Source organism: Drosophila erecta, unplaced genomic scaffold (assembly GCF_003286155.1).
Source record: "Drosophila erecta strain 14021-0224.00,06,07 unplaced genomic scaffold, DereRS2 tig00000000-arrow-pilon, whole genome shotgun sequence".
NCBI classification, from domain to species: Eukaryota; Metazoa; Arthropoda; class Insecta; order Diptera; family Drosophilidae; genus Drosophila; species Drosophila erecta.
The window spans coordinates 27,936,053-27,960,024 of record NW_020825194.1 but is presented as its reverse complement, the minus strand read 5'-3'; the positions used below and the strand labels follow the sequence as shown (position 1 = coordinate 27,960,024).

Genomic DNA, 23,972 nt, shown 5'->3' with positions numbered 1-23,972 from the left:
GTGGCTTTAACTCACTTCCAAGCATAGCGCGACTGCAGCACCTGGCCACCCACACTTCCTACTAAAACCGCAAGGAATAAAGCAACGAGCCCGAGGTCTAATGCTGCTAAGTTCAAAAGCCATATTAACTTTCGAAGCTGGTTTGATTACATTTTGAGTTTAGGAAGATCTTGACGTTGTTTGACTTGACACATTGAATTGTAAAATTGCCTCCCTTTTAGAATAATATTTTGTTTTTGCCCCTCTACGACGGTCAGCTTATCACACGTAGTTCTTAGCAAAAGCTTTAGTTCTAAGATCTAACTTTACTATTTCCGTCAATTTATAAGTAAATGCGACAGCACACGTGTATAATTTAGCACATTCAAATTAACACATTCAACAATAATGTTAATAAAATAATATTTAACGCAACATATGAGCAACGCAATATATGTATAACCCTTAATTTCGTGATCTGAAAATGCAGTTTCTGCGAAATTGAAATTAAGGATGTAATAATTAATTTTAGTGATTTTATTGAAAAAATGCTCCACTCCATTTTCACCTAATTTTCTACATATTTTTGTTTTTGTATTTGTATAATATTAATTACATAGGTAATGTTTGCACAAAAATGGCTATTACGCATACAAAACGTATTGCATTTGCAAACCAAGAGTGTGGGACTTACAGTCTATTTTGTTTTTTGATTACAACAATTTACTAATTTAATGCTCGCTGTGAAGTGGATCGATCTTATGGTTAGTCCCTTTCTGCATTTCTGTTTAATCTGCATTTGATATTGTTGCTTTGTGGTTGCTGGGTATACACCGTTGTTAAAGATCAAAAGATGCAAGTTCAGCTTAGCGGCATAATTTATTCGTAATAAATTAATGAAACTTTTTATGGGTAATTAGATAGACTGTGATTTCTTAATGGTTTCGTACATTACTTTTTATTTTGTATACTGTAATAAGTTTCACAAAATTGTCGAGTACTCGCTTTTGTAGTTCTGTGACTAACGTAAATCGTCGGCTATTTCTGAATGACATTTTTAAAACAATTATTGTGCCTAATTTTAAATTACACTTGCTTTTGCTCTATACATTTACAAAACTTTCCGTAGGCTGCTGCTGTTTTTATTTACTTTAATAATATATGTATTTGTATATATACACATATATAAATTAAATTCTAGGCTTAAATAGTTGAATTCCTTGCTCGCACACAATCTAAGTGTGTTAGCATTAGTTTTAGTTTTAACTTCATTTGCTGGGCTTACGTTAGCGTTTTCGATTAGTTGAAATCTTGGTTTGCGATATTTGCTTTTGTATTATACAATCCGCTAGGATACTTATGATAAGTGAGCTTTTTACAACTAAAAAAGAAAAAGAAGCAACAAAACGAAAAGAAGGCTAGAGAAGGGGTGCATATGCATTCGCAATGCCTATACATTTGCATATGCCTCAATGGGTGTGCCCATTGGGTATGCTAGCTACCATGCGCATATTTCTATGTTCAGGTGTATGGATTTGGGTCTGTGGGAGAAGCCGCCTTGCAACGCCTTCGACAGTCAGGATTGATAGTGTTTCTACGCGCTTACTTAGCATATATCCCCAGCTGCCAAAGAACGTGAGTCCTGGCTTGGAATTTTGTAAGTGGATGGTCTGCGATGTGGAGTAGTGAATCGAAATGAAGTTGTGTGTGCCTATGGAAATGACTCTTGGAGCTCCGCTCCTTTCCAGGAAGCTCCTGGCGCTACTGGCTCTCGTCGGGTATGTCGGTTCTAAGCCCTGTGCTGGCGCCGCCCCTCCTTGCCCCGATATTATTTCGGCGTCTTCCGATGTTTCAGCTCCTGGGAGGCGTCGTCCAGCAGCTTGGTGGCATATCCGTTGGTCAGACCTCCGTTGGCCCCCTTGTGCGCGCTGCCGTTGGCCACCTGCTCGTAGACCTGCTCCACCCCTTTAGCATGCCCATTGCTCAGCGAGGTGCTGCTCCCGTTGGCCTTGGATACGGGCGTCGCTGTCGCTGTTGCCTCTGTGGTCTGTGGCATGGCCAGATCGTCATGGGCGTTGATGCTCTTGCAGTAGCCGTTGGGCTTGGCGTTTCCGTTGGCCAGCACTCCATTCCTCTTCTGCAAGAAGAACAAACAAAGCACATTGATTCGATTGTAGTTATTCAAAAAATGCATCAGTAAAATGCAGCTCGACTGCCACGTCCAATTTAACGCCGCAAACTTCCCCGAACTGTCACGCCCACAATTCTAAATTTTTTTAAATATATTGTTAAATATAAATATATATTTAAATATATTGCTATATACATAGGTTTTATATTATTATTTGCCTGTCCAATATCTATCGATTTGCTCATTTTATAAAAATAACATTAAAAACAAGGTACATTACTTATGCTTTAACAGCTTTGCTTCAATCCTTTTTTTCTTTATTTATTAAGGCATACGGGGTAAACCAAAAACCCCTTTGTGACTATTTTATCTTTACTTTCAGCCCGTTTGGGATGAAACATATGTAGGTTAGCGTGTTCAATTCGTATTCGTATTGGCTAATTCGTTTGGTCGTGTGTAGGTTTTTGTCTCAGCATACATTTAGGCGACTTGAAAATGTTTCGGTAATTGATTAGGTATTATATTATGTTTTTACTATAATAATTCCCCCTAGTACTACTAGGATAAAACTTCTGTTAGTCTTAAGGAACAAACCGCAAAATTAAAATTCTTTTAGCAGATCAACTTAAGTTGCTGCATAGGTAATAGCGCGTTGGTCAATTCAAATTTCATTAAATATAAAATATATAAAATATAAGTATAAAAAAAGAGTTTTTACTATAAAACAATTGAATGAATGCCCTTGACAAATCATATAGTGTGTTCCTTGTCTATCAGTTACCAGTTACACAGTTAGTGAAATGTGAGGTACACATAGAAATTGGCAAATAAAATAGATAAAAAAGTCTATTCTTAATATATATTTGTTTGTTATTCCCGAAATTCGCAGATCAAAAGGGTAACAGGTAGACGAAAAGCCGACTCTATAAAGTATTATATATATACTCTTGATCAGAATAACTAGGTGAGTGAATCTGCCCATGTGCGTCTGCCCGAATGAATGTTGGGATTTTTTGCCGATTTAAATTGAAGCGCCGAAAATATTCTAGTCACGCTGAATGAATGCCTAAAAATTAGAAGACCAGTGAACCCAAACAATTGTCTGATTTACCCCATCACTCTTAGTCACTGTGCCTGAGTAATGGGTATGTGATAGTCAAAGAATTCGTTTTTTATAGTTCCTTCAGAGATTTTCTTATGAAGATTTAGAGCCCTCGAGCTTAAAATCACCGTAGTGACGCAACGATAAACGTCTCATTCGAAGCCGTAGGTCCGTAAGTCTGGCATTGTCTCCCTTTCGCTGTCGCTGACTCCGAAGCAGTGGGTATTGCCTTTCCGCTAAACTTTCACTCGTGCGACGCGTCGCCCAGCGAATGCTGGGTGCCGAAACGAAGCCGGTTACCGATATGTACCACCGCCCAGTGCTGGAGTCGCCAGAGACCTACTTGACGAAATCTCGTTAATGAATTTGGACCACATCATCTTGCCCATTTGTAATCGGCAGGCCGCAAGGTGCAGTGCAGGCATGATGATATAATCACGTTTGCCTCACAGCTCCGAGTCGCGTTGTTTCGGTTAGGTATTCGTTTTCAGTTTCATTAACACAGTCCGGAATCTGGAAACCTCGGCAACCTCGGCAACCTCGGCAACGTGGGAATCTCAGATAGATAATAATCGATCAGCCACTTCGCTGCTGTTTGCTGATCTCGGCGAGACTCGGAGACTAAAGCCCATTTCCGGGGCGCACTCACCATCATGCGGCTCCTGTAGGCTGCCTTGTAGAACTCGTTGAACAGGAAGAAGAACATGACGGCGTGCATGCCGATCCACCAGACGAACGCCTTCGGGTAGTTGCAGTCAATGAAGAGCAGCTGGAAGGCATGCACCATGATCAGGATGAACTGAACCTGTGGGAGCAGCGGATTAGCCTAGCAACAAAGTAAAGTTCCATGCAGCTCACCATCTGCAGGGTGGTCAGGTACTTCTTCCACCAGAGGTACTTTTGGTACTGCGGACCCATGGCGGAGAACATGTAGTAGGTGTACATCACGATGTGGACAAAGGTGTTGAGCAGCCCGAAGAAGGTGCTGTGACCACCTGGAGGGGTGCAGAGAGTTCGGTTGGTCAGTGGATGGACTTGGTCTACAGTAACCCCTACAGTAACTCACCCGGGGTGAACTTAACGCCGAACCAGACCGACATGGGCATGCAGCCGTGATGGATGACGTGCAGTGTGGTAACCTGGCTCGACTTCTTGCGCAAGACGAAGAAAATCTGTGGCAAGCCGCAACATGTTGATGAATGAAACAATTACCGAGCGCGGACTCTTTGATCTGTAACTCACCGTGTCCATGAATTCTGTGAACTTCGAGAAGTAGTACCACCAGCAGGCATGAACCATCTGATTAGGTGGCAAGGAGAAAGAGGTGTTCAAATTAGATCTATGGTATGTAGTTGCGGGACGAGTGTTTAATATTCGTTTGAACTGGGTTTTGCGCATCCCTATTCAATCCAGTGAATGAGTGCAGCTAGGTGGCAGTTAAACTCGAATCAATCATTCACTACAGATGGAATAGGGAGCAACAGGTCTCATCACTGATTCTTTCATGAGTACTGTTGCAAGACAATAAATTAATTTAAACACATATGCACACTAGTTCGAGTTCGAGTAGTTCATTTGGGTTAATATGGCTTTCCAAGAAGGGTCAACATTCAATTAAAAGTAACGTAGTTTAGATGGAATGTGGATAGATTGCAACGTTAGGGAACAGGTAGTCCCTTATCGAAGTTTGAACTGTGAATCTCGAAAGTTAAGTTAGTGACATTGCAAAAGAAGACAGTTTTGTGAGCATCCGAGAGGCTTAGGTGCTGGCTGTAGTTTCGTACAGAACGCATGCAATGTACCTCCACCCATAACATCGTAAATTACAGTGATAATGGCCCATCTCCATAGGTACTTCAATGTGTATATGAGTAAATGAGTAAATGTGCATATACGAGTATGTATGATTATCTATAACTATTCGTGCACTCACACCAAAACGGAAATAAAACGTAACCAAAATGCTTATCGTTATTCGTTATTCGTTATACGTTATCTAGATCGTTATCTTACTGCCTGTGGCGGTTAACACATACCCTTAACGTTCTAGGATTATTACTATAGTCGACTGGCTGACATCGGAAGCTATAATGTCCAGTTAGCCAACCGGAAATGCCTATCTGGAAATGTAGAGCACAATAGGTAACTTTTATATCTTCGCTTGGCTCTCGATTTCGTAGATGATTCGTGAGAAATTGATTGGTACTGGCATTGGCATCGTCACCGGATCTTGGCTGAAAGACGTCTCTCGCTTACTCAGCTGTCGGCTATTTGTAGATGTGCATGTTTGGCGGTGTGCGGGTTAGTGTGAGTATACAGCACTTAGATGGTATCAACTTAGGATTAAACGCGATAATTTCATTAATTGAAGCAAGTTATCCACCGGTCGTATCTGTAGCACTGGTGCTTGACTAGCATTTATATACAAAACAGAGCAGCAGCGGGAGACAACACAGGACAGGACGGGTGGGTCCTGCACAGGAGGTGCGTTAGGGTACTTGGTCGGTATTAGTCAAAGCCGGGCGCCAAAAGCTGGCGCAGGTGTCTCTGGTAGTCGGGGCTTGTTTGAGTACAATACGCAGTTACTACAATGAAACGACTACAAGGCGAGGCGTGGCTGGTTAGCACTCCAAAAGCGTTGGCTAGGTCAGTGGTCAGGTAAATAACAATATACTAGGATTAGATTAAGCAGAAGCCGCGCTAGATTGCCTGGACTGCATACGCAGAACGGTACGCGAATAACTGCGGTATTAGCTATTTCTCTGTACTGGTCGGGGCAATATCGGATCAGCACACAGCACACACTTATAGGTTTAGCCAGGGACACTTACTCTCCGGGATGTGGGACTATCTGTGTAGTCCACCGGCTGGCACCGGAAGCTGTACGAGCCCCACCAGCCGCCCATCAAGCACTAGAACAGAGACATTAGCAGCGAAAATAGGTTAAATTCGATTGAAAAGCATCCTTCACGGTCCACAGAAGCGTGGATTGGTCCAGCGACGATGCCACGTGATGATAAGTTGCTGGGATGATGGGAAAAGGCGGGATGGGATGGGATGGGATGGGAATACCTACCTCATAAAACAGCCATGCGCTAAATACAACCTGTATGGCATTGTACATGACTAGAGTGTTTTGCAGATTGAGAGGCTTTCGGTTCTCCATCAATCGGGGTCCCAGCACCTGTGGACGGGAGTTGGTATCAACTTTGTATAGTAGCCTGCCGACCTTGAGGTATTTCATTTTACCCCGTATTAACATTACGCTGATTAACATTAAGTTGATAAGTTTACTGTGGGAAACACTACAGTCATAGGCCGACCTGCAGTCGATCTAGTCAGACCACCTTCTTATCTTTCAACTACCACTAAGAAGCCCAAATTGGGCAGCCGATATCTCGCACTTTGCACTTTGGAACTCTGTACTCACCTTGACCAGATAGACATATGTGAGGCAAACGGCCAGTGTGGGGAATGGGGAAGACATCATGGGCCAGCCCTTCGTCCTCGAGTCTGTGCGAAGGGAAACCATACAATTATAAGAGTTGATTTGCGTTGCTTTTGACCACTACTTTAAGCTGTTTTAAAAAGATGCAAGCATTGCCAGCATCAGCAGTTACAAGCATCTTCTAGATAAGGAATGCTGTGTACACTGTCATTGACCCTGATAGATAGTAGCCACGTGCCCGCATAGAAAGCTATGCTAAACTGCAATTCCCACTCGAAGTTTTGTCATCAAATTATATATTAATTTTTATTTATTTATTTTATTTACACTGGGTATACTCAAAATAAACTAACACGATTGACAAAACCTGAAAGCGCGTATATATGGCAAATAAACAGTGACGAAACATACGTTTAGCATGTTTTGCGCAGTCAGCTTGAAATTTGTAAAAACAGTATGTTTGCAGGCGCTGTTGTAATAAATATAAATAATAAAAGTATACATATATAATTGCTTGCATATGAGCAGGGAATGGCGTTTGTATCTGGTCTCAGCATACTAATAAAAATAATAGCAGTTCTCGAGAGAAATTCAGAGAACTTGGTGATTGGGAAAGCCGTTTTTACCAATTCCACCAACCTCTCTTGCCAATTAGAGAGCTGGTGTCAAAAATAATTTATCCCCGATGTTTCGAAAAGAAACGTGAGGAAGGGCAGCGACATTGAGTTGTTCCCCATGGTGAGGTGGCTGGTTACAGTCCACCAAAATCAAGGTTAGCCAAATTAGCGAATAAGCCGGCGTCCGAGAAGTCTGGTACTTACCACTATGTGAGTCCATGTATCTGCTTATGCTGTCGATGTATTTCATAATTAAGGCCATTGTGTTCTTGAGTAGTGGTTGGTGTTTGACGCTGACTGCGGAGTCCTAATATCCGTTTTCCTTGTAGTTCGTGTTCCTTATTGATTGTACAATTGGTTGGTGGTAAAAGTCTTGGTTTTGAGGAATTGCGTTCTGCTTCTGATCTGGTTAACTTTAGTGCTTGGGACTTAGTGCATTTGATGCGGTACCAAGCAGGTTTTCGAACTGCAAGAATAGATGGTAAAATTCGCTATTTAATTATACGCGTACTGGTGTACAAATCGCAATAGTCGACCCACATTAGCCGGCCCTTAGCAGCCCCATTCAATACCCTGCACCTTGATATACAGCCCATATGCCCACTCAAAAAATGGCAGTCGAAATGAGGTCAATAAACTAAATCCAAAAACAACGCAGTCAGCACTCGTTCGGCACATTTACATCTCGTTTATAATTGAACATTCTCGTTTTGAGCCCCGTCTTTTGTTTTCTTTTTTATTTTTGTTTTATGCACAGCGCGGAATTTGTACATACCCCTTATCTTTTCGACCAGTTATCGCGAATCGATAAATTAAACGAAAGCAATAGCCAGAACAGGGAGCATTAGCACTGGACTACGTGGCGGAGTACTGTTTGTCCAAATTTTTGGCACAAAAAGCTCAAAGAAAACTTTCAAACAGTCCTCCTCTGTATTTATGCCAGTAACTCGCAAGCCTATCATGGTTGAAATGAAACTATGATAAGGAAACTATGAGCGGAAACTTTAGTGACGCAGATTTGGTAGTCGGGAAATTTGAATTTTTCTCGGAATCTGTTGACGAATATTATCCCAATAACTCACAAAATATGTTCTAAAATGTTAATTGTTTGAGCTGAAGATTTGCATCGATCTACGTTGTAGGCTTGAAAGAGTCAAGAACGAAACAAGTCAATGATTCTCATATCGATTTTGGGAAAAACGGGCTATAGGCAGGACTTTGACAGACATGAAATATGTCAATTTTTCGTCAATGTGGAAGCGGCACTTGTAGGTGTAGACTGCACAAAGGGGAGTAAAAGTATGATGAAAGCATTGATAATAATTATCTTCCGAACTCACACGAAAATAAATTCGAAGTCAGTATACGGAAACTGTCAAATTTATTGTTATATACATATATCCGACGTCCATCTATGAACTTGTTACTTCTATGAGGGTGGGATCATCCAAGCAAACAAACACGTTTGCCAAAAAAAAGTAACGGCGACAAGAAAGAAAACAAGATAGAGTGCTATAGTCGACTATCAGATACCCGTTACTCGGCTAGTGGAAGTGCAAACGAAAATTTCAAAATTTTCTCGAATATCGGCAGAGTTTGGGAAAAAAATAATAAAATTAAAAAAAAATTAAAAAGAAAGAAAAATTAAAAGAAAAGAATTAAATATAAATTTACAAGATATATAAAATTAAAAAAATATCACTTTTTCAAAGGTGTGGGCATGACAGTTTTCGGCGGTTTGTGGGCGTTAGAGTGGGCGTGGCAATTTTTGGAAACAAACTCTCTGGAAGCTGCATGCTTAATCTCAACATTTTAGCTTTTGTAGTCCTAAGATCGAGGCCTTTGTACGGACAGACGGCTCAGATCAATATCCTGATCAAGAATGTATTCCCTGTATATGGTCGGAAACGCTTCCATCGGCCTGTTACACACTCTTCAACGAATCTAGTATACCCTTTACTCTACGAGCAAGAGGTATCATTAAGCCACCGCCACCGAAAACCACACTGATTCTTATTCAAAGTCAAACCAAGCCCATGCAAAGAGCACACGGTTACGGGCGGAAAGTGCTGTCAGCACAGAAAACAGAAGACACTGAAACGAGCTTAGTGGGTTGGGGGTGGTGGTAGGCGGTAGGTGGTAGGCCGGTGTGCAAGGTCTCACCTTCTAAGCTGAAAGGGTTGAGGGTGGTCGCCCGCCTCTGGAAACCTGCTGAGGAAGCGGCAACTGAAAAGCGATGCCGGTAGCAGCAGTGCCGACTTAAAGCTATCCGAAATATTTCTGTTTCATTGACCTGGTTTGGTTGCTTTCAGCTGCTTCTGCTCTTCACAAGCCCACACTAGAGCCGTTCCAGAAAGCATGAGCACGAAGCAACACTGCACAAATGGGCATCCAAGGCGACACCCAATGCCCACAATGGCCTATTGAGCAGCACGCCGCTTAACCGGCGTCAGCCAAGGCGCCACGTTCTCCCAATCTCATCACGTGATGCGACTAGGGCTTCTCTGTTCTCTGTTCCCAGTTCTCTGGCTTTGCCCCTCGCTCGTGCGCAGAGGCTCGCGGCGCGTTTCTTGAATGAAAAGGGGCCACGAGAGCAGGCCACACGACGCCTGGTGGGTGGTTGGAATGGTGCCTGGTGTCTGGTGTCTGGTGTCGCGTGACTCACCCGACGCACCTCCGACTTCTTGGCCTGGCCAAGAAACTTAGTTGTGTACGCTGGGGCACAAACATGTAAGTTGCCGAGAAAAAGGCGCCTAATACCCGCAAAACACGACATGAGTGACGCCGAAAAGGCGCGTGCCGCAAACTGCTTGCCACAGTTGTTGATACAATTCGTACTTGGAGGGTGGAAGGGATGGGGCACCAGCATATCTACTCGCCGAGCAGTGAAGGTGTCGCGAGGCACCTCGCACCTCGCACATCCCCTTTCCCACTCCCATGTATTCATTGAGTATTGATTTTCGTATCTCGCGCACAGTTTAGTCTCTCGACTTGGCCTCTTCAGCCAAGACTGAAAGACGGGCCCGATTGATTGGCCAAGAGAGGGCTTGCAAATGGGCACATTAGTACTGGAAACCATCGGTCAAATGATTTTGACCCCAAGCTGTTGCCAACAATAACAAGCTTCGACATTTGTTTATCGTATAGTTAAACAGTCGCGTGTGTGGGATTGCATCGATGCAGACGGGACTAGAATGTCAATTTGAATTGCTTGGCACTCGTCAAATCTTCCAAAGACTCATTTGTATGCGTCCTTAACAGTTGCCAAAATTTCCATGCCGTTTACAAGTTAAATCACTCTAACACAAACGAAACGAGACGAGACGAAACGCGTCGCATATGTGCATATAATTAAAAATAATAATTGATATTTATTTGAGGGATTTAAATAACGGCTGGTGCGAGGCCACCATGTTGAGTTGAACTTTCTCGATCAGTCACTGGGAGTGGCCAGAGCACAAGGATACTCCAGCGTGGATTGGATGACTTAGTGCAGGCAAACGCTTAATTCTAAATGGCGCCCAGTAGATCCGAGAATTTACCTTTTTGCTGCACTGATGGCTTTGCCAAAAAGTCTTGGCGAAACTACAAGTGATTACCGGGCGATAATCCGGTAGTTCGGTTTCTAAATAGACTGTTTAGCTCAACAATTATTGCTCTAATGGTTGTAGACCCGCGGCCACTACTGCACTTATTGGGCCTGGCATGTCGTGCTTGAATTAGTTGCTAAAAGGAGTCCTTGGAAACACGGCAGTAGATCGGATTGGACTGGTTTTGAGACCTGGAGTGCGAGACTTCGATTCGCGGCGAGAGAGGCGGGAACGGGCGGCGAGCAACACAGAAAACAGCGAACCGTCGACGTCGACTAGCGGAGCACGACTATCTGGCTGCCACACTGACTGACGAACTAAGACCGCTGCAGCTCAGCCGCAGCCACAGTCGCAGTCGCAGTCGCTGCCTCAGCCGCTGCCGCAGTCGGAGTTGGAGTCTAAGCCCGAGTCCGGGTCCAAGCACAAGCCGCAGACACCACTCGGCGGCCGGAGCTTCCAAGCAGGCAGAGGCGTTGGCGTAGACGCTGGTGGGCCATTACGAATTAATTCACATTTCTTCGCATAGATTGCCTTCGTGCACTGGACAGCGGGATGACTCTTGATTGTGCCGTGTATATATGTATGTGTACACTGTAATTCGATGGGCTGCAGACGGAATTCGCAGTGCGCTGGACGCAAACTCCGACTCCCAGTCCAATTCCCTTGCAATGGGTTGTGGAACTGGGATTGGGATTGGGAAAGCCAGCCTTCCGATCAAAAAGCAGCCAACAGGTGCGCTGTCGCAAGAACGGAGTGGATTTGGATGAGGCAAGGGCCGCCGCTTGATCATGATCGATTTCAGTGGCAGGTGATGGCTTGCATACCAAATCAAAGCTCCGCACTTGTCGATCAATTAATTATTACGGCATTTCACACATACTCGCGCGGGTCGGACTGGGTTTTTTATGGCTTTCGGGTTTTCATTTCACGTTTAGCTTTTGTGTTGGCCTTTTTTTTAGTTTTTAGCTTTTTGTTTTTGGGACTTTTGCGCTTAAAATCGAATTCATGGTCAAACTGTTTACGAATGTGTGTCGCCAAAAAGAAGCCACAGCAGCAAGCTACGCGGTAACGAAAGGCGGCGAGCAACAACAGGTTGACCTGATGAAATGGAAATTTAAACGCGTTTTGCGTCTTGACGCAATAATCTATTTCGGCCTTTGTTATTTATTAGGTCATCCAACGGAGAAAAATGTCATTTCGTAATCGAGGCCCTCTGCTTTCTAAGGGCAGCCCACATCGCCCGCGAAAATATTCGAAAATATACGACAGTGAAACCTCCACAACTAAATCTATTACTATTTTCCGCCTCCAGCAAAAGGTTGCCACAGTTCCCGACAAGATTCAAATCGGTGTTGGAAAATTTGTAAACACTCGCGTAAACAATGTACAGATGCAACCCATTTTGATTGATTGGATTCGGCGAGAGAATGTTTGGAACCCGAAACTTTCATCTGCATATAAACAACATTACCTATGTTATGTACGCATACATACATTATTGTTGTAATTAGGTTGTCTCAGCAGCAAGGGCAACAAAGTAGAAAAAAACAACACAAAATATAGCGGTGAAATGTAAATAATAATTCACATGGCATAAAGCCGAGATGCCTATGATCCAAAATATATTTGTACTTTTCATTATTTTCTTATCATCCATTTTAAAATGCTCCGCATCCGGTGGGCGGATTTAGTTATGACCGTTGCAACAGAGATCGCTTGCATTGCATGTGCTCGAGGGCCGCGCTTTTCTTGTGGGAGGTGGGCGGCGCCAGCAGTGGGCGGGACGAGTGTTTCCGCCTAACTAATGAATTCGTAGGCGGGTGGAAGCAGTGGCGGTGACTTGTTGAGGGGTCACTTTCTCTGCTGCTCTCTGCACTTTTGCAACCGCTCTCTTCCGATTTCTCTCCGACTAAGAGATATGGAGTGGGAGAGCATGCTGTGCGAGCGGAACGTATCGAAATTATGTCATATCTTTACACACATGCGTTACAACAACGTGACGAAGTCAGCGGCTCGGACTTTCCGTATATGGTATCTAATAGTTTCTTGTTTCGGTTCTGGCCGGGTGCTTTCTAATCTGGGATGGTCCCTTATCGCTCTTGATTAGTTGATTAGATGTCCGTGCCTGCGGAAAATGCAGACTGGTTCGCAGGTAAAGGTAACTGATAACCGGAAGAGGGGCAGCACGTTGGTTTTTTACTCGGCACTATACCATTCGGGTCTATAACATTCGAAAATCCGGTCGGCGGAGCCTATGGGGTGCATGGAAAGCGGTGAGGGAGCCCTTAACTGATACCGCCTGATTTATCAAGGCGGGCGGGAATAGGCATGGCCAGCTTTTCGGGGTGGAAGACGATACTCGGCGAAGTTACGTAGTTCCCACAGCGCGAAGGGGACGCGACGGGCAAGGACACAAGGAACTGGTCGCACCAAAAATCACTTCACTAGAAATCCATAGACAGGCACTCCAATTCGAATCACAATCTATATCGGAATAACACTTTACTTTGAGTTCGTTTTGCAGTGGTAGTATCTCGGCAGCAGACTAGGAATTTTGTGTGGAAATCGCTCTGGCCTGACCCAAAAAGCGAACCAGACGAGGAGGCACAACCCAAAGCGAAATGCGAACTGAGGCACGCTGCTCAGGCGAAGAGCGAGAGAACCCCGAAACGGCACGGCAACCGCGTGAAGAGAGCCGAAGAGAGCCACTGAGCGCTGTGTATCTGTATCTGGTGGATGCCGTGTGGCTGGCAAGCGGAAAGAAGCAGACCGCCGGGGAAATGGCAAGACGGGCAAGAAGAAGCACCAGCTGTCGCAGCGGTACTCACGTTCGATGTTGCGTCACGCGCTGTTCGCCAGAAGCAAAAAGCACTGCTATCCGCAACCGCTCTCTTTCAGTGTGCGTCAGATACATTGTACCTAATTGCTTGGCGCAAAATACCGGCTGCTTTGCTCCACACTTTTCTCTTAAACCACTGATAACGAAGGCGAGAGCCTCTCTTCGGCTTCGGCCAGGGTTGCCACGGATAGCTCCCGAGCCAGCCAGCTGCCGCCAAATAAGCAACTGCTGTGAATGAGGCACGGCTTAAAAAGAACAACACACGTTGTGTCTGTGTGTAGGTGATGGCATTATGTCATCGCGAGCGGGAGATCTCAACCATCACCCCCCTCATCAAACACAACTTTGTTGTCATTGCCTCGGTTTCGTATTTTCTTTTACTTTTCGGGTTTCGTTCGGTCTCGGTTTGCTTCGAGCCACCCCTTAACTACGCAATGCACAGTTAAGGAGAACCACCAAACCTACACAACGAAGCGAAGGGAACACGGGTCAGTTCTTTTGGGTCCTTTTATGCAAGGAAGTGAACCGGAAATTACGTTCTTCCTTCAGAACCACATGCCGTCGAAGCACATGTCCACTGAATGGTCGACCCAAAACAGTTTTTTGAACTCGGCACATCGAGCGAGCACCTATTCTATTATTTATTATATTATTATTATATTATAATATATTATTATTTATTATTGCTTAACAAATTTAAATAATAATAATTCGTTGAAAAGTATGTGACAGGCAGAAGGAAGAGTTGAGATAAGACATGCTGCTTCCCGAGATATACGCAGTGCAAGTTTGCTAACTGATTTTGCCACATTGTTGCCATGTTGCCCAGTTTTACGCCTACAAACCCCCGAAAACTGCCACGCCCACACTTTTTAAAAATGTTTTGATATTTTTTTATTAATCTAGTAAATTTCTATTGAAATTAATTTCTTGTATTAATTTCTAACCCCCAAAAAGCACCCAAAATTGTCACGCCCACAATTTTGGAAAATAACATTTTATTTTTTTTCATTTTGTAATTTGTTATCCCAATTTCTACGGATTTTCCTGAAAATGTTGAAATGTTTTCTGAAGGAGGAATATCGGCTTATGTTGATTATACCCGTTACCCCTAGAGTAAAACGATATACCTATGATTAGTTGAAAAGTAAGTAAAAGGTAGAAGAAAGCGTTTCCGACCATGTAGAGTATACATATTCTTGCTCAGAATCACTAGCCGAATCGATCTGGTTAGGTTCGTCTGTCCATCCGTCGTTCCGTCCGTCTGTCTGAATGGAGGCAGCGCAAGTTTGATTTCTGATGTTGCCACTCCCACTCTCACGCCCACAAAAATCCCAAAACTGCCACGCACACACTTTTGAACAATGCTTTAGTCTTTGTTAAGTTGATTATCTTTCGGTATGCCAAATATTGTGTTTCCACGCCCACTGTAATGACCATAAGCCGCCAAAAACTGCCACGCCCACACTTTTGAAAAATGTTTTGATATTTATTTTATTTGACATACAGGGGTGTCTGTATCTTTGCAGAATTTGTCTGGGTTCCAGTCGCCGACGGTTTTTGCATCGTACACTCCAATCGGGACACCTGACACTAGGTCATGTGTCTTATTTATGACTCCAAAAACTTTTTTGGGCTTAAGCTTAACCTAATTAACCTAATATCGCTTTTTCCATCTCTTATTTCAAGAACTGACTATTTTGTGTTGGCTTTTGCTTTTGCGAGGTTTCCATTCCGCGTTCCCATGGAACCCGAAAAACATATATTTCTTCAAAGTTTTTTATGGTTTGTAAAAAGCATTTCTAGCTATATTTCTAAAAAGAAGGGGCAGTTGTGTACCCAGAACACATCTCAAATATTTGGTAAGGATGCAGTGGCCTGTGTTCCTGGGCAGGTGGAAGGAAGCGTGCAAGTCAAAGCTGCCCGCCCAAAGAAGCCAAAAAGCTTCTCTACGTGATTGGGCTGCTCAATACGCGAGTTGGCCAGCGACGCTGCGCCCTTGACTCACTTGTGCTGGCCTGGCCAAAACCATGAGCGGAATACATATGGCTGGTGAGCAGCATTGGCCATTGGAACTGCGCTTCGGGTTGCATCTCATTGGGGACTTACACCTCCGCCCACAGATCGCTGGTTCAATTCAGCATCTAACGCGCCACAAGCTAGTTGTAATGGCCGTCTCTGAGCTCCGAATGATGAGCAACCGATGGAGTTGTGCAGGAGGCAGAGCCATATCTGGCTTCTATTTCGCCGTAGTCTTTTCAGCTGCTTGGCTGTGGCCACGCAGTAGCCACCGCTGGCATTTCATTTACGAAACTTACGACTTATTAATCGATTTATATGCGCCGGCGCACCAGTAGGCGAACCGACCCAGGCCAAGCAACGCGGGTAACGACGCCAACGAATTGGAATTGGAATTGGGATTGGGATTCGGTGGTGGTTTCGGCTTGTAGATTAACCAGCGGACTCGCCCTAGCGGATCTAAATGGACTCGTATAGAGGCAACTCAAAGATTCCAGAGGTTATTCAAATCAAGAACGAATGTCGAGGATTCTTAAAATCCTTATAGAGCGATCGAGTCGAAGAGCGGACTGATTGGGAGTAAAATGTAAAATAACTTTTTGTATCCAAACCAAAATTGGTAAACTCCAGAAAGGCTCACTTTAATCTCATTTTATGATGGGGGAATACTTTGGATAGTCTGATCCGGCGTGTTCTGTTTGACTTTTAAAGAGATAATTGATGTATCCGTTCGCTTATGCAGTCAAAACGCCACTACACTTAAAGCTGTGGAAATTTCTAAGTGTAATCAAATGTGTTGAAATACTAAGGAGATCTTCAGTACATTAAAATGGCCTATACCACTGGTAGGGCAGGGTTAGTTGGCGTGAGCTTGACACATTTACGTTTACATGTCTTTGACATTGCCAAACCGAAGCCTAAACAATTGCGTCCACTGGCCAGCGATCAAATGAAGTCCATTTAAACGTGGGCGTCATCGGAATCGCTATTGCGTATGCGTATAGATTTTTGAAGCTATTCCGCTCTGCCATCGGCTGTTTGCCTCTGGCACAGACTTATTGTTTATTTAAACTTTAATAGCGCAATATTCCAATATTAGTTGGGGTTGGTATGGATTGGTTGCACTACATCTAGATTCAGTGTCGTCTTGAACGTAAATGGTAAAGACGAGTGTAAAAATGAGGATTAAGCCAAGTCAGTTATTTTTGTAAATTATACTTAAGTTTCAATTCATAAATTAAATTTTATCTACACTGTGTTGTAGAATGAGACTTGCATTAAATTGCACTGATGCTACCCAACATATTTGTGTGATTACGAAGAAATGAGACGTCCATTTCTTTGGAGCACTTTCTTTCTTTGGATTTTTCCAACTCTGTGATTGAAATCCACTCAACACTCAAGTCCCTTAAATGACTTATTATAATTAGGTGTGCTCGAGCTTAAAATAATTAAATAAGATGCAGAGATACCGCAGTTAGGCGCTGTGACAAAGTAGAAGACAATGGCAGTTCCAGCCGAAGAAAAATAGAAATCCATTTAAATTGGACTTGAGCCCGGTCCGAATTTTTGGGAAATGTTGGCAAGGGGAAGCGTTGGGCACTTTACCCATTGCACAATGGCGACGTCACCGCAATACCCAAAGCACAAAGCCACCTTTCAAATTGAAGGCTTAGTTAGCTAATGTGTGGTAATGATAATGATTATGGTTGGCAAATACCCCAAACGCCAAATATGAATCGTCAACGGCCAACGGTCGTCGGATCCCAGACCGAAACGCAGACTCTTGGCTTCGCCTTAGCCATCGCCACCGAAAGTGACAGCTGGAGACGGAGTGGGAGATGGCCCAATGGAGACGCATTTCGGCCCTTACAGTGACTTTCTCGACGTTCCACGTCGGTGACAATTCTACGGGCAATAAAATCTGCGGTTGCACTAAACGGCGAGCCATTTAAATCATTGCGCCCATGCAATCGGGCTAAAATAGCGCCGACTGATAATGACCACCTCATATAGATGCCGCCGACATCCGTGACCTGGGCGTGGTCCATCCAAATCGGTAGGGATCGTTAGAGCTGTTTGGCTAATGGCGGATGAGTCTGGGGCCACTGAGGTAGCTTTAATCTGGCTGGAAATAAAACTTAGTCAAGCGTTACGCTTTCGCAATCGGGGTGCCAACACAAAAGGCGTATGGAAATCGTACTATTTTAGTACTGGCAAGTCACAGCCAAGTCGGAGGTGGCTTCTTGGCCCTTTTCTCAGGTCCATTGCTACACACACCCAGGTGGGAACTCACTCGGGAATCGTGCGACTCGACTTGGCTGGCATGATCTTCTGCTGTTTGCCCAGATCGGGAGCTGTACACCTGTGCTATCAGAGCTCCCAAGCTGCCCATTATTTGCCTCGAACACACCCAGCAAACCCAATAAGCTTCGAACGGCGTTTTAGGAGGTCTCATCATTTGGATGAAGTATTTCTGGTTTGGGCCTCCAACTCTGGGAGCCTAAGAATGTAATCGAAAGTTGTTTTTGCAGCTATTTACCTTTGGAAGCCCATAGCGAGCAAGCAAAGTTTATCTTGCTTCAAAGATCAACGGTCCACGTTGGGCCGCAGCACTCCAGCTCTCCAAACAAAATATTGGATGAGCGTCTAACATCCGACTTCGACCACAAGCCTCCAAAAGGCAAATATTCGATGCTCAACCCGGGGGCGGGGCAAGGGTCTGGCTCAAGTGCACTTTGGCCCCACTGAGATTACGGAATGGGGACCGAGCTGTAGATAATCAGTAGTGGGGACGGGCACATTAATTATTCGAGTAGCCGTAAATGCAGTTTCACGATGGCACTCATCAGGCAATTGCACGATGATGGGCGTGAATTAGGAAGGAACCGCCTGACACCTGCACTCCGTAGGTCTATCATCATCACCACCAACGGCTACAGAGCTGGGAAGGTACTACTTTAGTTGCAATAAAATGGTTTAACACTCGCAACCCCAAGGTCTCCTCTTGGGATCGCATCTAACTTCGCAATTCCAAGTAGTATTCCGCAGATAATTACCAACTGCTATTATCGGCAGTACTGGGCGGGAATTACCTCATAGAACCCCATAGTAGCCCAGGGGCTACCCTCTTTCAATGCCAATAAAAACGCGACTGAACAGTCGCGATCTCAAGGCCTCCTCGGGGGCACATTTCTCAGCTCGTCCGCCACAAGGTAAAGCTATCGGCAATAGCCACAAATCTTTGTTCAAGCCCACACAGTTTCGGCCCATATAGCCACTTCCACACTTTTACACTTCCACATGTGCTCATCTCACGGCGCATAAGCCGCAAATGAGCGATTACAGACTCTCGAGATTGGCTTGAATGGAGCGGGCCCTCGGCCAAGACAATGGTGCGATCTAGGAGTAGCGGGATGGTGGTCCGGAGGGGACATCATTTCGGAACTGCTCGACAGCTCAATCAGCGCCGCTTGGCGGAGTCTTCAACGCCATCGGCGTCTTTATCTTCAATGTCAAAATCCTCAAGTGAGAAGTCAGTGCTTTGTTGACAGATTTATTGCGAGTAAATTAGCCGCGCCGGCGAGCAAAATATTCATTAAAAAGAAGCAGCGCAAGTGCGTCGTATCCGAGTACAAATGCCTTTTGTTTTGGACATATTAGTCACTAATTTGGGCAGGTCTGATCGCTCATTTTTTCGGCATGTCAAGGCGAAACACGGTATCCATGCTACCCGCTGGATCTGATTTTTCCGCCCTATTAGCTTTTTGCTTCCGGGACAACTTGAATTCTGCCTTATTCATTGATTCTAAATTATTTGCATGCAATGCAACTGCAATTCCACACGGAAATAATTACGATGTGAAAAGCGGTTGACTCTACTAAGGTAGCTGACTCTACAGGAAGGCTGAATTCAATCTAGCAATCCAATCATTAAATAATTCCACCTGTTTGCTAAGTCTCAAAAGGTGTAAGCAGGTACTTGGCTATTGATCTTGACTGAATTTTCATTTGAGCCATATTGGCTGATCTCAATTTTAATCAATTGGGTTAAACAAACAGTGCTTTCAGCATTTTATATGCACACGAGAAATCGCCTTCGTCGATTTCCTGACTATCAGATACCTGTCCTGGTAGGAATATATCTACTTCGTGGGAGTGCGGGGTAGAAATTCTAAAATAGTTTAAGGCTATCTATAGAAAGTTGTTTAAAAACTGTGACCTTGACAGTTTTAGGGGGTTTTATAGTTCCGAACTCGATGGGTTCGGCTACTGATCCTGAAAACGAATGTATCTTAAAGGCTTACATTTCAAAATCTAACATCCCTAACATCCCCAATCAACGAGTATCGGGCATAAAAGTCTGCATAAATGATTAATTATAAATAAACCCCAGCTGCGTAAACCACAAGGAATACTTAACCATACTTACACTTTGCAAAATGGAAGTTTAAACGAATGTGTGGCATGGAGTAATTGCTACACTAGCTCTACCAGTTGGTCGAATCAAATCAAGGATGTTGAAACCCAAAGCAGAACTAAAACCATGCAAAGCGAAGTGCACGCTCGCCGATTTTCAACCCGTTTTAGTGTCATGAACAGGTTGTCAGTATCTCGGCCTAAAGGGCAGAGATGTGGCTGACAGTTTTGTTGCTTCTGGAATATTTTTAATGCCGTACACGTCGCAGACATAGGCGGACGAAATTCTGTTAATTGTTTTCATTAGTCACTTGCAAAACGCTGCCTTCCAATCGGCATTATATGTAGATACGTGTGCTTATCCCAGAAAAGCCCCTAATTTCACCGTAGACGGCAGTCCACGTATTGATTGGAGCCGTGGAATTGAAAATGTGCTATCTTATATCTTAATATCTTTACATGTATCTTTATCGAAAGGACTTTGATGCTTTGAAGCCTCTTACTATTTTTGCAATTTGTAGTGTTCTGTAAGTTCGAAAGAGGTTGTACTCTGTATTACTACAAGAAGTGTACTCCAAATCTTGATTTAATCCAAGAATACTACTTTTTTACGTGCTACTTGGCTGTTAAGTTGGCAGGTTAGCTGCTTTTATGGTCGGTAGAAGACGAATTCGCAAACCCTAAAAGCAACTATAGACTATGTTTGTAATGGTAGTCGGACACAACTGTCGACCCTTCGATTTTAGATGTATTCAACAGCATTTATAAAAATTTATAGACAGTAGACAGGAGAATTTACGTGAATTATGTTGTTATGCTGTAGCCATTCGACGGGGAAGCGAGATTCTCTTCTAGACAAACAGAATGTTGTGCTTAAATTATTTATAGAGTAAGCGGCGAGTGTTAAGCGTTTAGGTAAGTTTGAGCTGGCAATCGGGAGGCTTCCCAAGAGTCGGGCCCAGATCTCGGATCTGCGATCTGAGGGGATTGGCGTGTAGCCTGTAAATTCGCTTGAAAGGCGGCTACGTGCGTGGCATTCGAGGAACGGCGTGCCCGAAGAAACCCAGATGGTTTGCATATGTAAATGCGGAAAGCGAAAACCCCAGCTTACGCTTGAAAGTATTTGTCACCTTAGTGGCATCTGCCCAGAAGCGAGCGACTCCAGTGGCTCAAGGCCGGGCCAGAACAAAGAGCAAGCCCTTCTGGGCGTTTCCAGCCCAATTATAGCCAACGCGGAAGCGAACGTCGATCTAAACGCATTTACTACCATTACTCCATTATCAACCAGTCAGTCATGAGACCTCGAAAGTCGGTTGTCGGTCCCAAAAGCGGTTTTCGACCACCTCGGCTGACGGGAAAAATTTCAAGGGAACCTTTTTGCACCGACCAGGATGCTCTGCGGCGAGTCCAAGGCCAAAATCGGGTCATCGCATATCCGGTTTTGTGAATTGCGAATTGTTTCCGCACTTGCTTCGAATTGTCTTGGATTAATATTTATATTTTTAGCGCAAGAAAAACTCTGGCAATTACCCGCCATCGGCGCTAATTGCGCTTCTGCTACTTTGGACCCAATGTCAACGGTTCACCGCCGCTGCAAAATTATACGATGCTGGCTAATTCTTATGCATAGCCCAAGCAAAACCTATCGGTATATGGGGAACCAACGCTCCAGAAACCAGCAACTCCCCAGCTGATCGGGGTCTGCAGCTGCGCAGGCGTGACTGGGCCGAATCTCCGGAACTCGGCCTGGGACCACATCTGAAGGATTCAATCATCAGGAGGGATCCTCGCCGGGAATCACTTGCCCCAAAGCTGAGCTTGTGCAAGCGTCGGCGGCAGGGTTGCCACACTGTTGGATCGTCCAGTCAAATCGATTATCTCGGACAGTCAGAGAGGGGAGAGCGGGGAGGTGTTTTGACGAGGAGAGCGCCGTCCAGTCCAAAATGGTTATTGTGAACGGGCCAGGCGCGCAGTTGCAAAAGAGCGAAAAGCGAAAATCACATGTGCGAACAACAACTTACAACTTGCCAACAGCTCGAAATCCGCAACCGAAGGCGAGCAGCAGCAGCAGCAGCAGCTCGGTTGGTAAATCGCTGGCAACCGAAATCTGAAAACTGAAATCTGCAAAAACCACAACACACAAATTGCGCGGCCCGAACTATTTCACAAAGTGTTGCCAAAGAACTTTGTAAAATGATTACTTTCGCAATGGCTTTTGGCTTCGGCGTTCGCACACGAGCTGCGACTGCGACTGCGATTAGCGCGCGCTTGACTTCTGAATGAAAACTGAGCAGCGATCGCTCCGCGCGGCTGATTAAACGCGGATCGCGCGGCGCAGAACGGCGACGCCGACGAAGCGCAGGCGCAGGCGCAAACGCAAACGCGAGCGCGAGCGCAAACGCAGGGAAGAACGCAACTGCCAGCGGCTGTGGAAACTTTACGGTCAGCGGCAACCAAGTGCAGTGCAGTGCGAAAACTTTCCGCCGCCGAGCGTCAAGTGCAGCGCGCGAAAAACACAAACAGCCCGATTGGCCCGGACACCGGGAATGCGACTCCATGCGATCGGAGTTCCCGACCGTAAGACCCAAATCTGAACCCGAACCTGGTTTTTTGTCTGATGTCAGCGCCGCAGGCAATGTTCAAGTGCAGCTACCGTCGTAATATGCAAGCGCACTGAGCAAGCGAATAAATATTACATAAAGTAAACTTCCGAAAGTCCCCGATACCTGGCCTTTTACATCTCTAAATCATCCATGTTGATTGCGCGTACTCTGGCCTATAGAATTTTTTACAATTAACCCTCTGACCACCAACATGGAGAATTTCTATAATACTTGCAGAATTGTTTTGCCTAGAATTGCCCAGGGCAATCTATACCCCAATAGTGTGTAATATTTTGTTCGGTTCCATACAGTTCCATTTAATGGATATACCCGTATTTTGCAAAATATGAGGGAACTTATTTATTACGAATTTCTATAATTATAAGTCCCAAAAAAATAGCACTTAAGGCGAAGGTTTAATTGTTTACTAGCGCACTTTGAAGCAGTGTTTTCAAGACTCTTTTGCCTGAATTATTAGTTTTTTATAACTGTTTTTATAAATTCCTCAAGTTTTAATCCAAGTGGTGCCGAATTTTATCAGTAAAGTATTTGTGTGCACCTGACGTGACGATTGACCATTCATTTAAAATAAAATTCGGATACTTGGTAGTAATAGTACAATTAGATAATAGTAATTATTATCTAACGCTAACACTAGCCTGAGGCTATCGAGGCAAGATAGTCTCGGTCGCAGCTCCAAATACGCCGGTGCATTACGATGCATTAAGTTATGTCAACTTGGCCAGCATCGCGCCTCCTCCGACTGGTGCGTCAAGGGTCAAGAGCCGACAAGGTTAAAAGGCCTTTAAATATTAGTCTGTACATCCCAGCTGATTTGTTTGTCAAAAGTTAGTATGTTAAGTAATGGCCCATTTCTATGTTAAGTCGGTGGCAACTGCGTTGTTATTAGTTTTTTTTCGATTGTCTGGTACGCTCCTCCAATTTTGCACAGCCGAGCGGTCAGCGATAATAGTTGGGGGCCACTTTGTTCGTGATAGAACAAAAATATTACACTATACCTGTTGTTTTCAAAATTTTCGCTCCGGAGTTCTCTACAAAATAGGGATTTTAGTGTCATAATAACGTACAGTTATTGGAGTTATTTCTCTCTTAATTAATAAATATCTGTAAAAGAAATCACAACTACTTTTGATCAGGTAGAAAAGTACGCACCCTCAACATACTAAAATCTTATATCAACTATTGTGATGGTACATGATTTTCC

At 44.3% G+C, this 23,972-nt stretch overlaps 1 protein-coding gene across 9 annotated transcripts; it reads right to left on the bottom strand.

The window, feature by feature from the left end:
* Nucleotides 1–495: 495 nt before the first annotated feature.
* On the bottom strand, nt 496–22,519 carry LOC6552176 (elongation of very long chain fatty acids protein AAEL008004). 9 transcript variants are annotated; one of them, XM_001978794.3, is made up of 11 exons: nt 10,820–11,201; nt 7,482–7,743; nt 6,643–6,725; nt 6,289–6,396; nt 6,044–6,124; nt 5,249–5,332; nt 4,455–4,511; nt 4,279–4,384; nt 4,071–4,207; nt 3,862–4,017; nt 496–2,116 (listed from the first exon to the last, which is right to left on the bottom strand). In XM_001978794.3, the coding sequence occupies exons 2-11, from the start codon at nt 7,537–7,539 to the stop codon at nt 1,808–1,810; spliced, it is 1,179 nt and encodes a 392-aa protein (XP_001978830.1). In that variant the 5' UTR covers nt 7,540–7,743; nt 10,820–11,201; the 3' UTR covers nt 496–1,807. The 9 variants fall into 9 exon arrangements, with proteins under 9 accessions (XP_001978830.1, XP_026839815.1, XP_026839819.1 ...); XM_026984014.1 differs by lacking the exon at nt 6,044–6,124 and having other exon boundaries at nt 10,820–11,200; XM_015154018.2 differs by lacking the exons at nt 6,044–6,124; nt 10,820–11,201 and adding an exon at nt 22,166–22,519 and having other exon boundaries at nt 1,256–2,116.
* Between the last annotated feature and the right edge of the window lie 1,453 nt (nt 22,520–23,972).

Coding starts and splice junctions, on each gene's coding strand:
- LOC6552176 (XM_001978794.3), bottom strand. CDS start 7,539: ATGGCCTTAATTATGAAATACATCGACAGCATAAGCAGATACATGGAC. Junction 4,208..4,278: donor CGGCGTTAAGTTCACCCCGG/GTGAGTTACTGT, acceptor GCACCCCTCCAG/GTGGTCACAGCACCTTCTTC. Junction 2,117..3,861: donor CCTACAGGAGCCGCATGATG/GTGAGTGCGCCC, acceptor TTCTTCTTGCAG/AAGAGGAATGGAGTGCTGGC.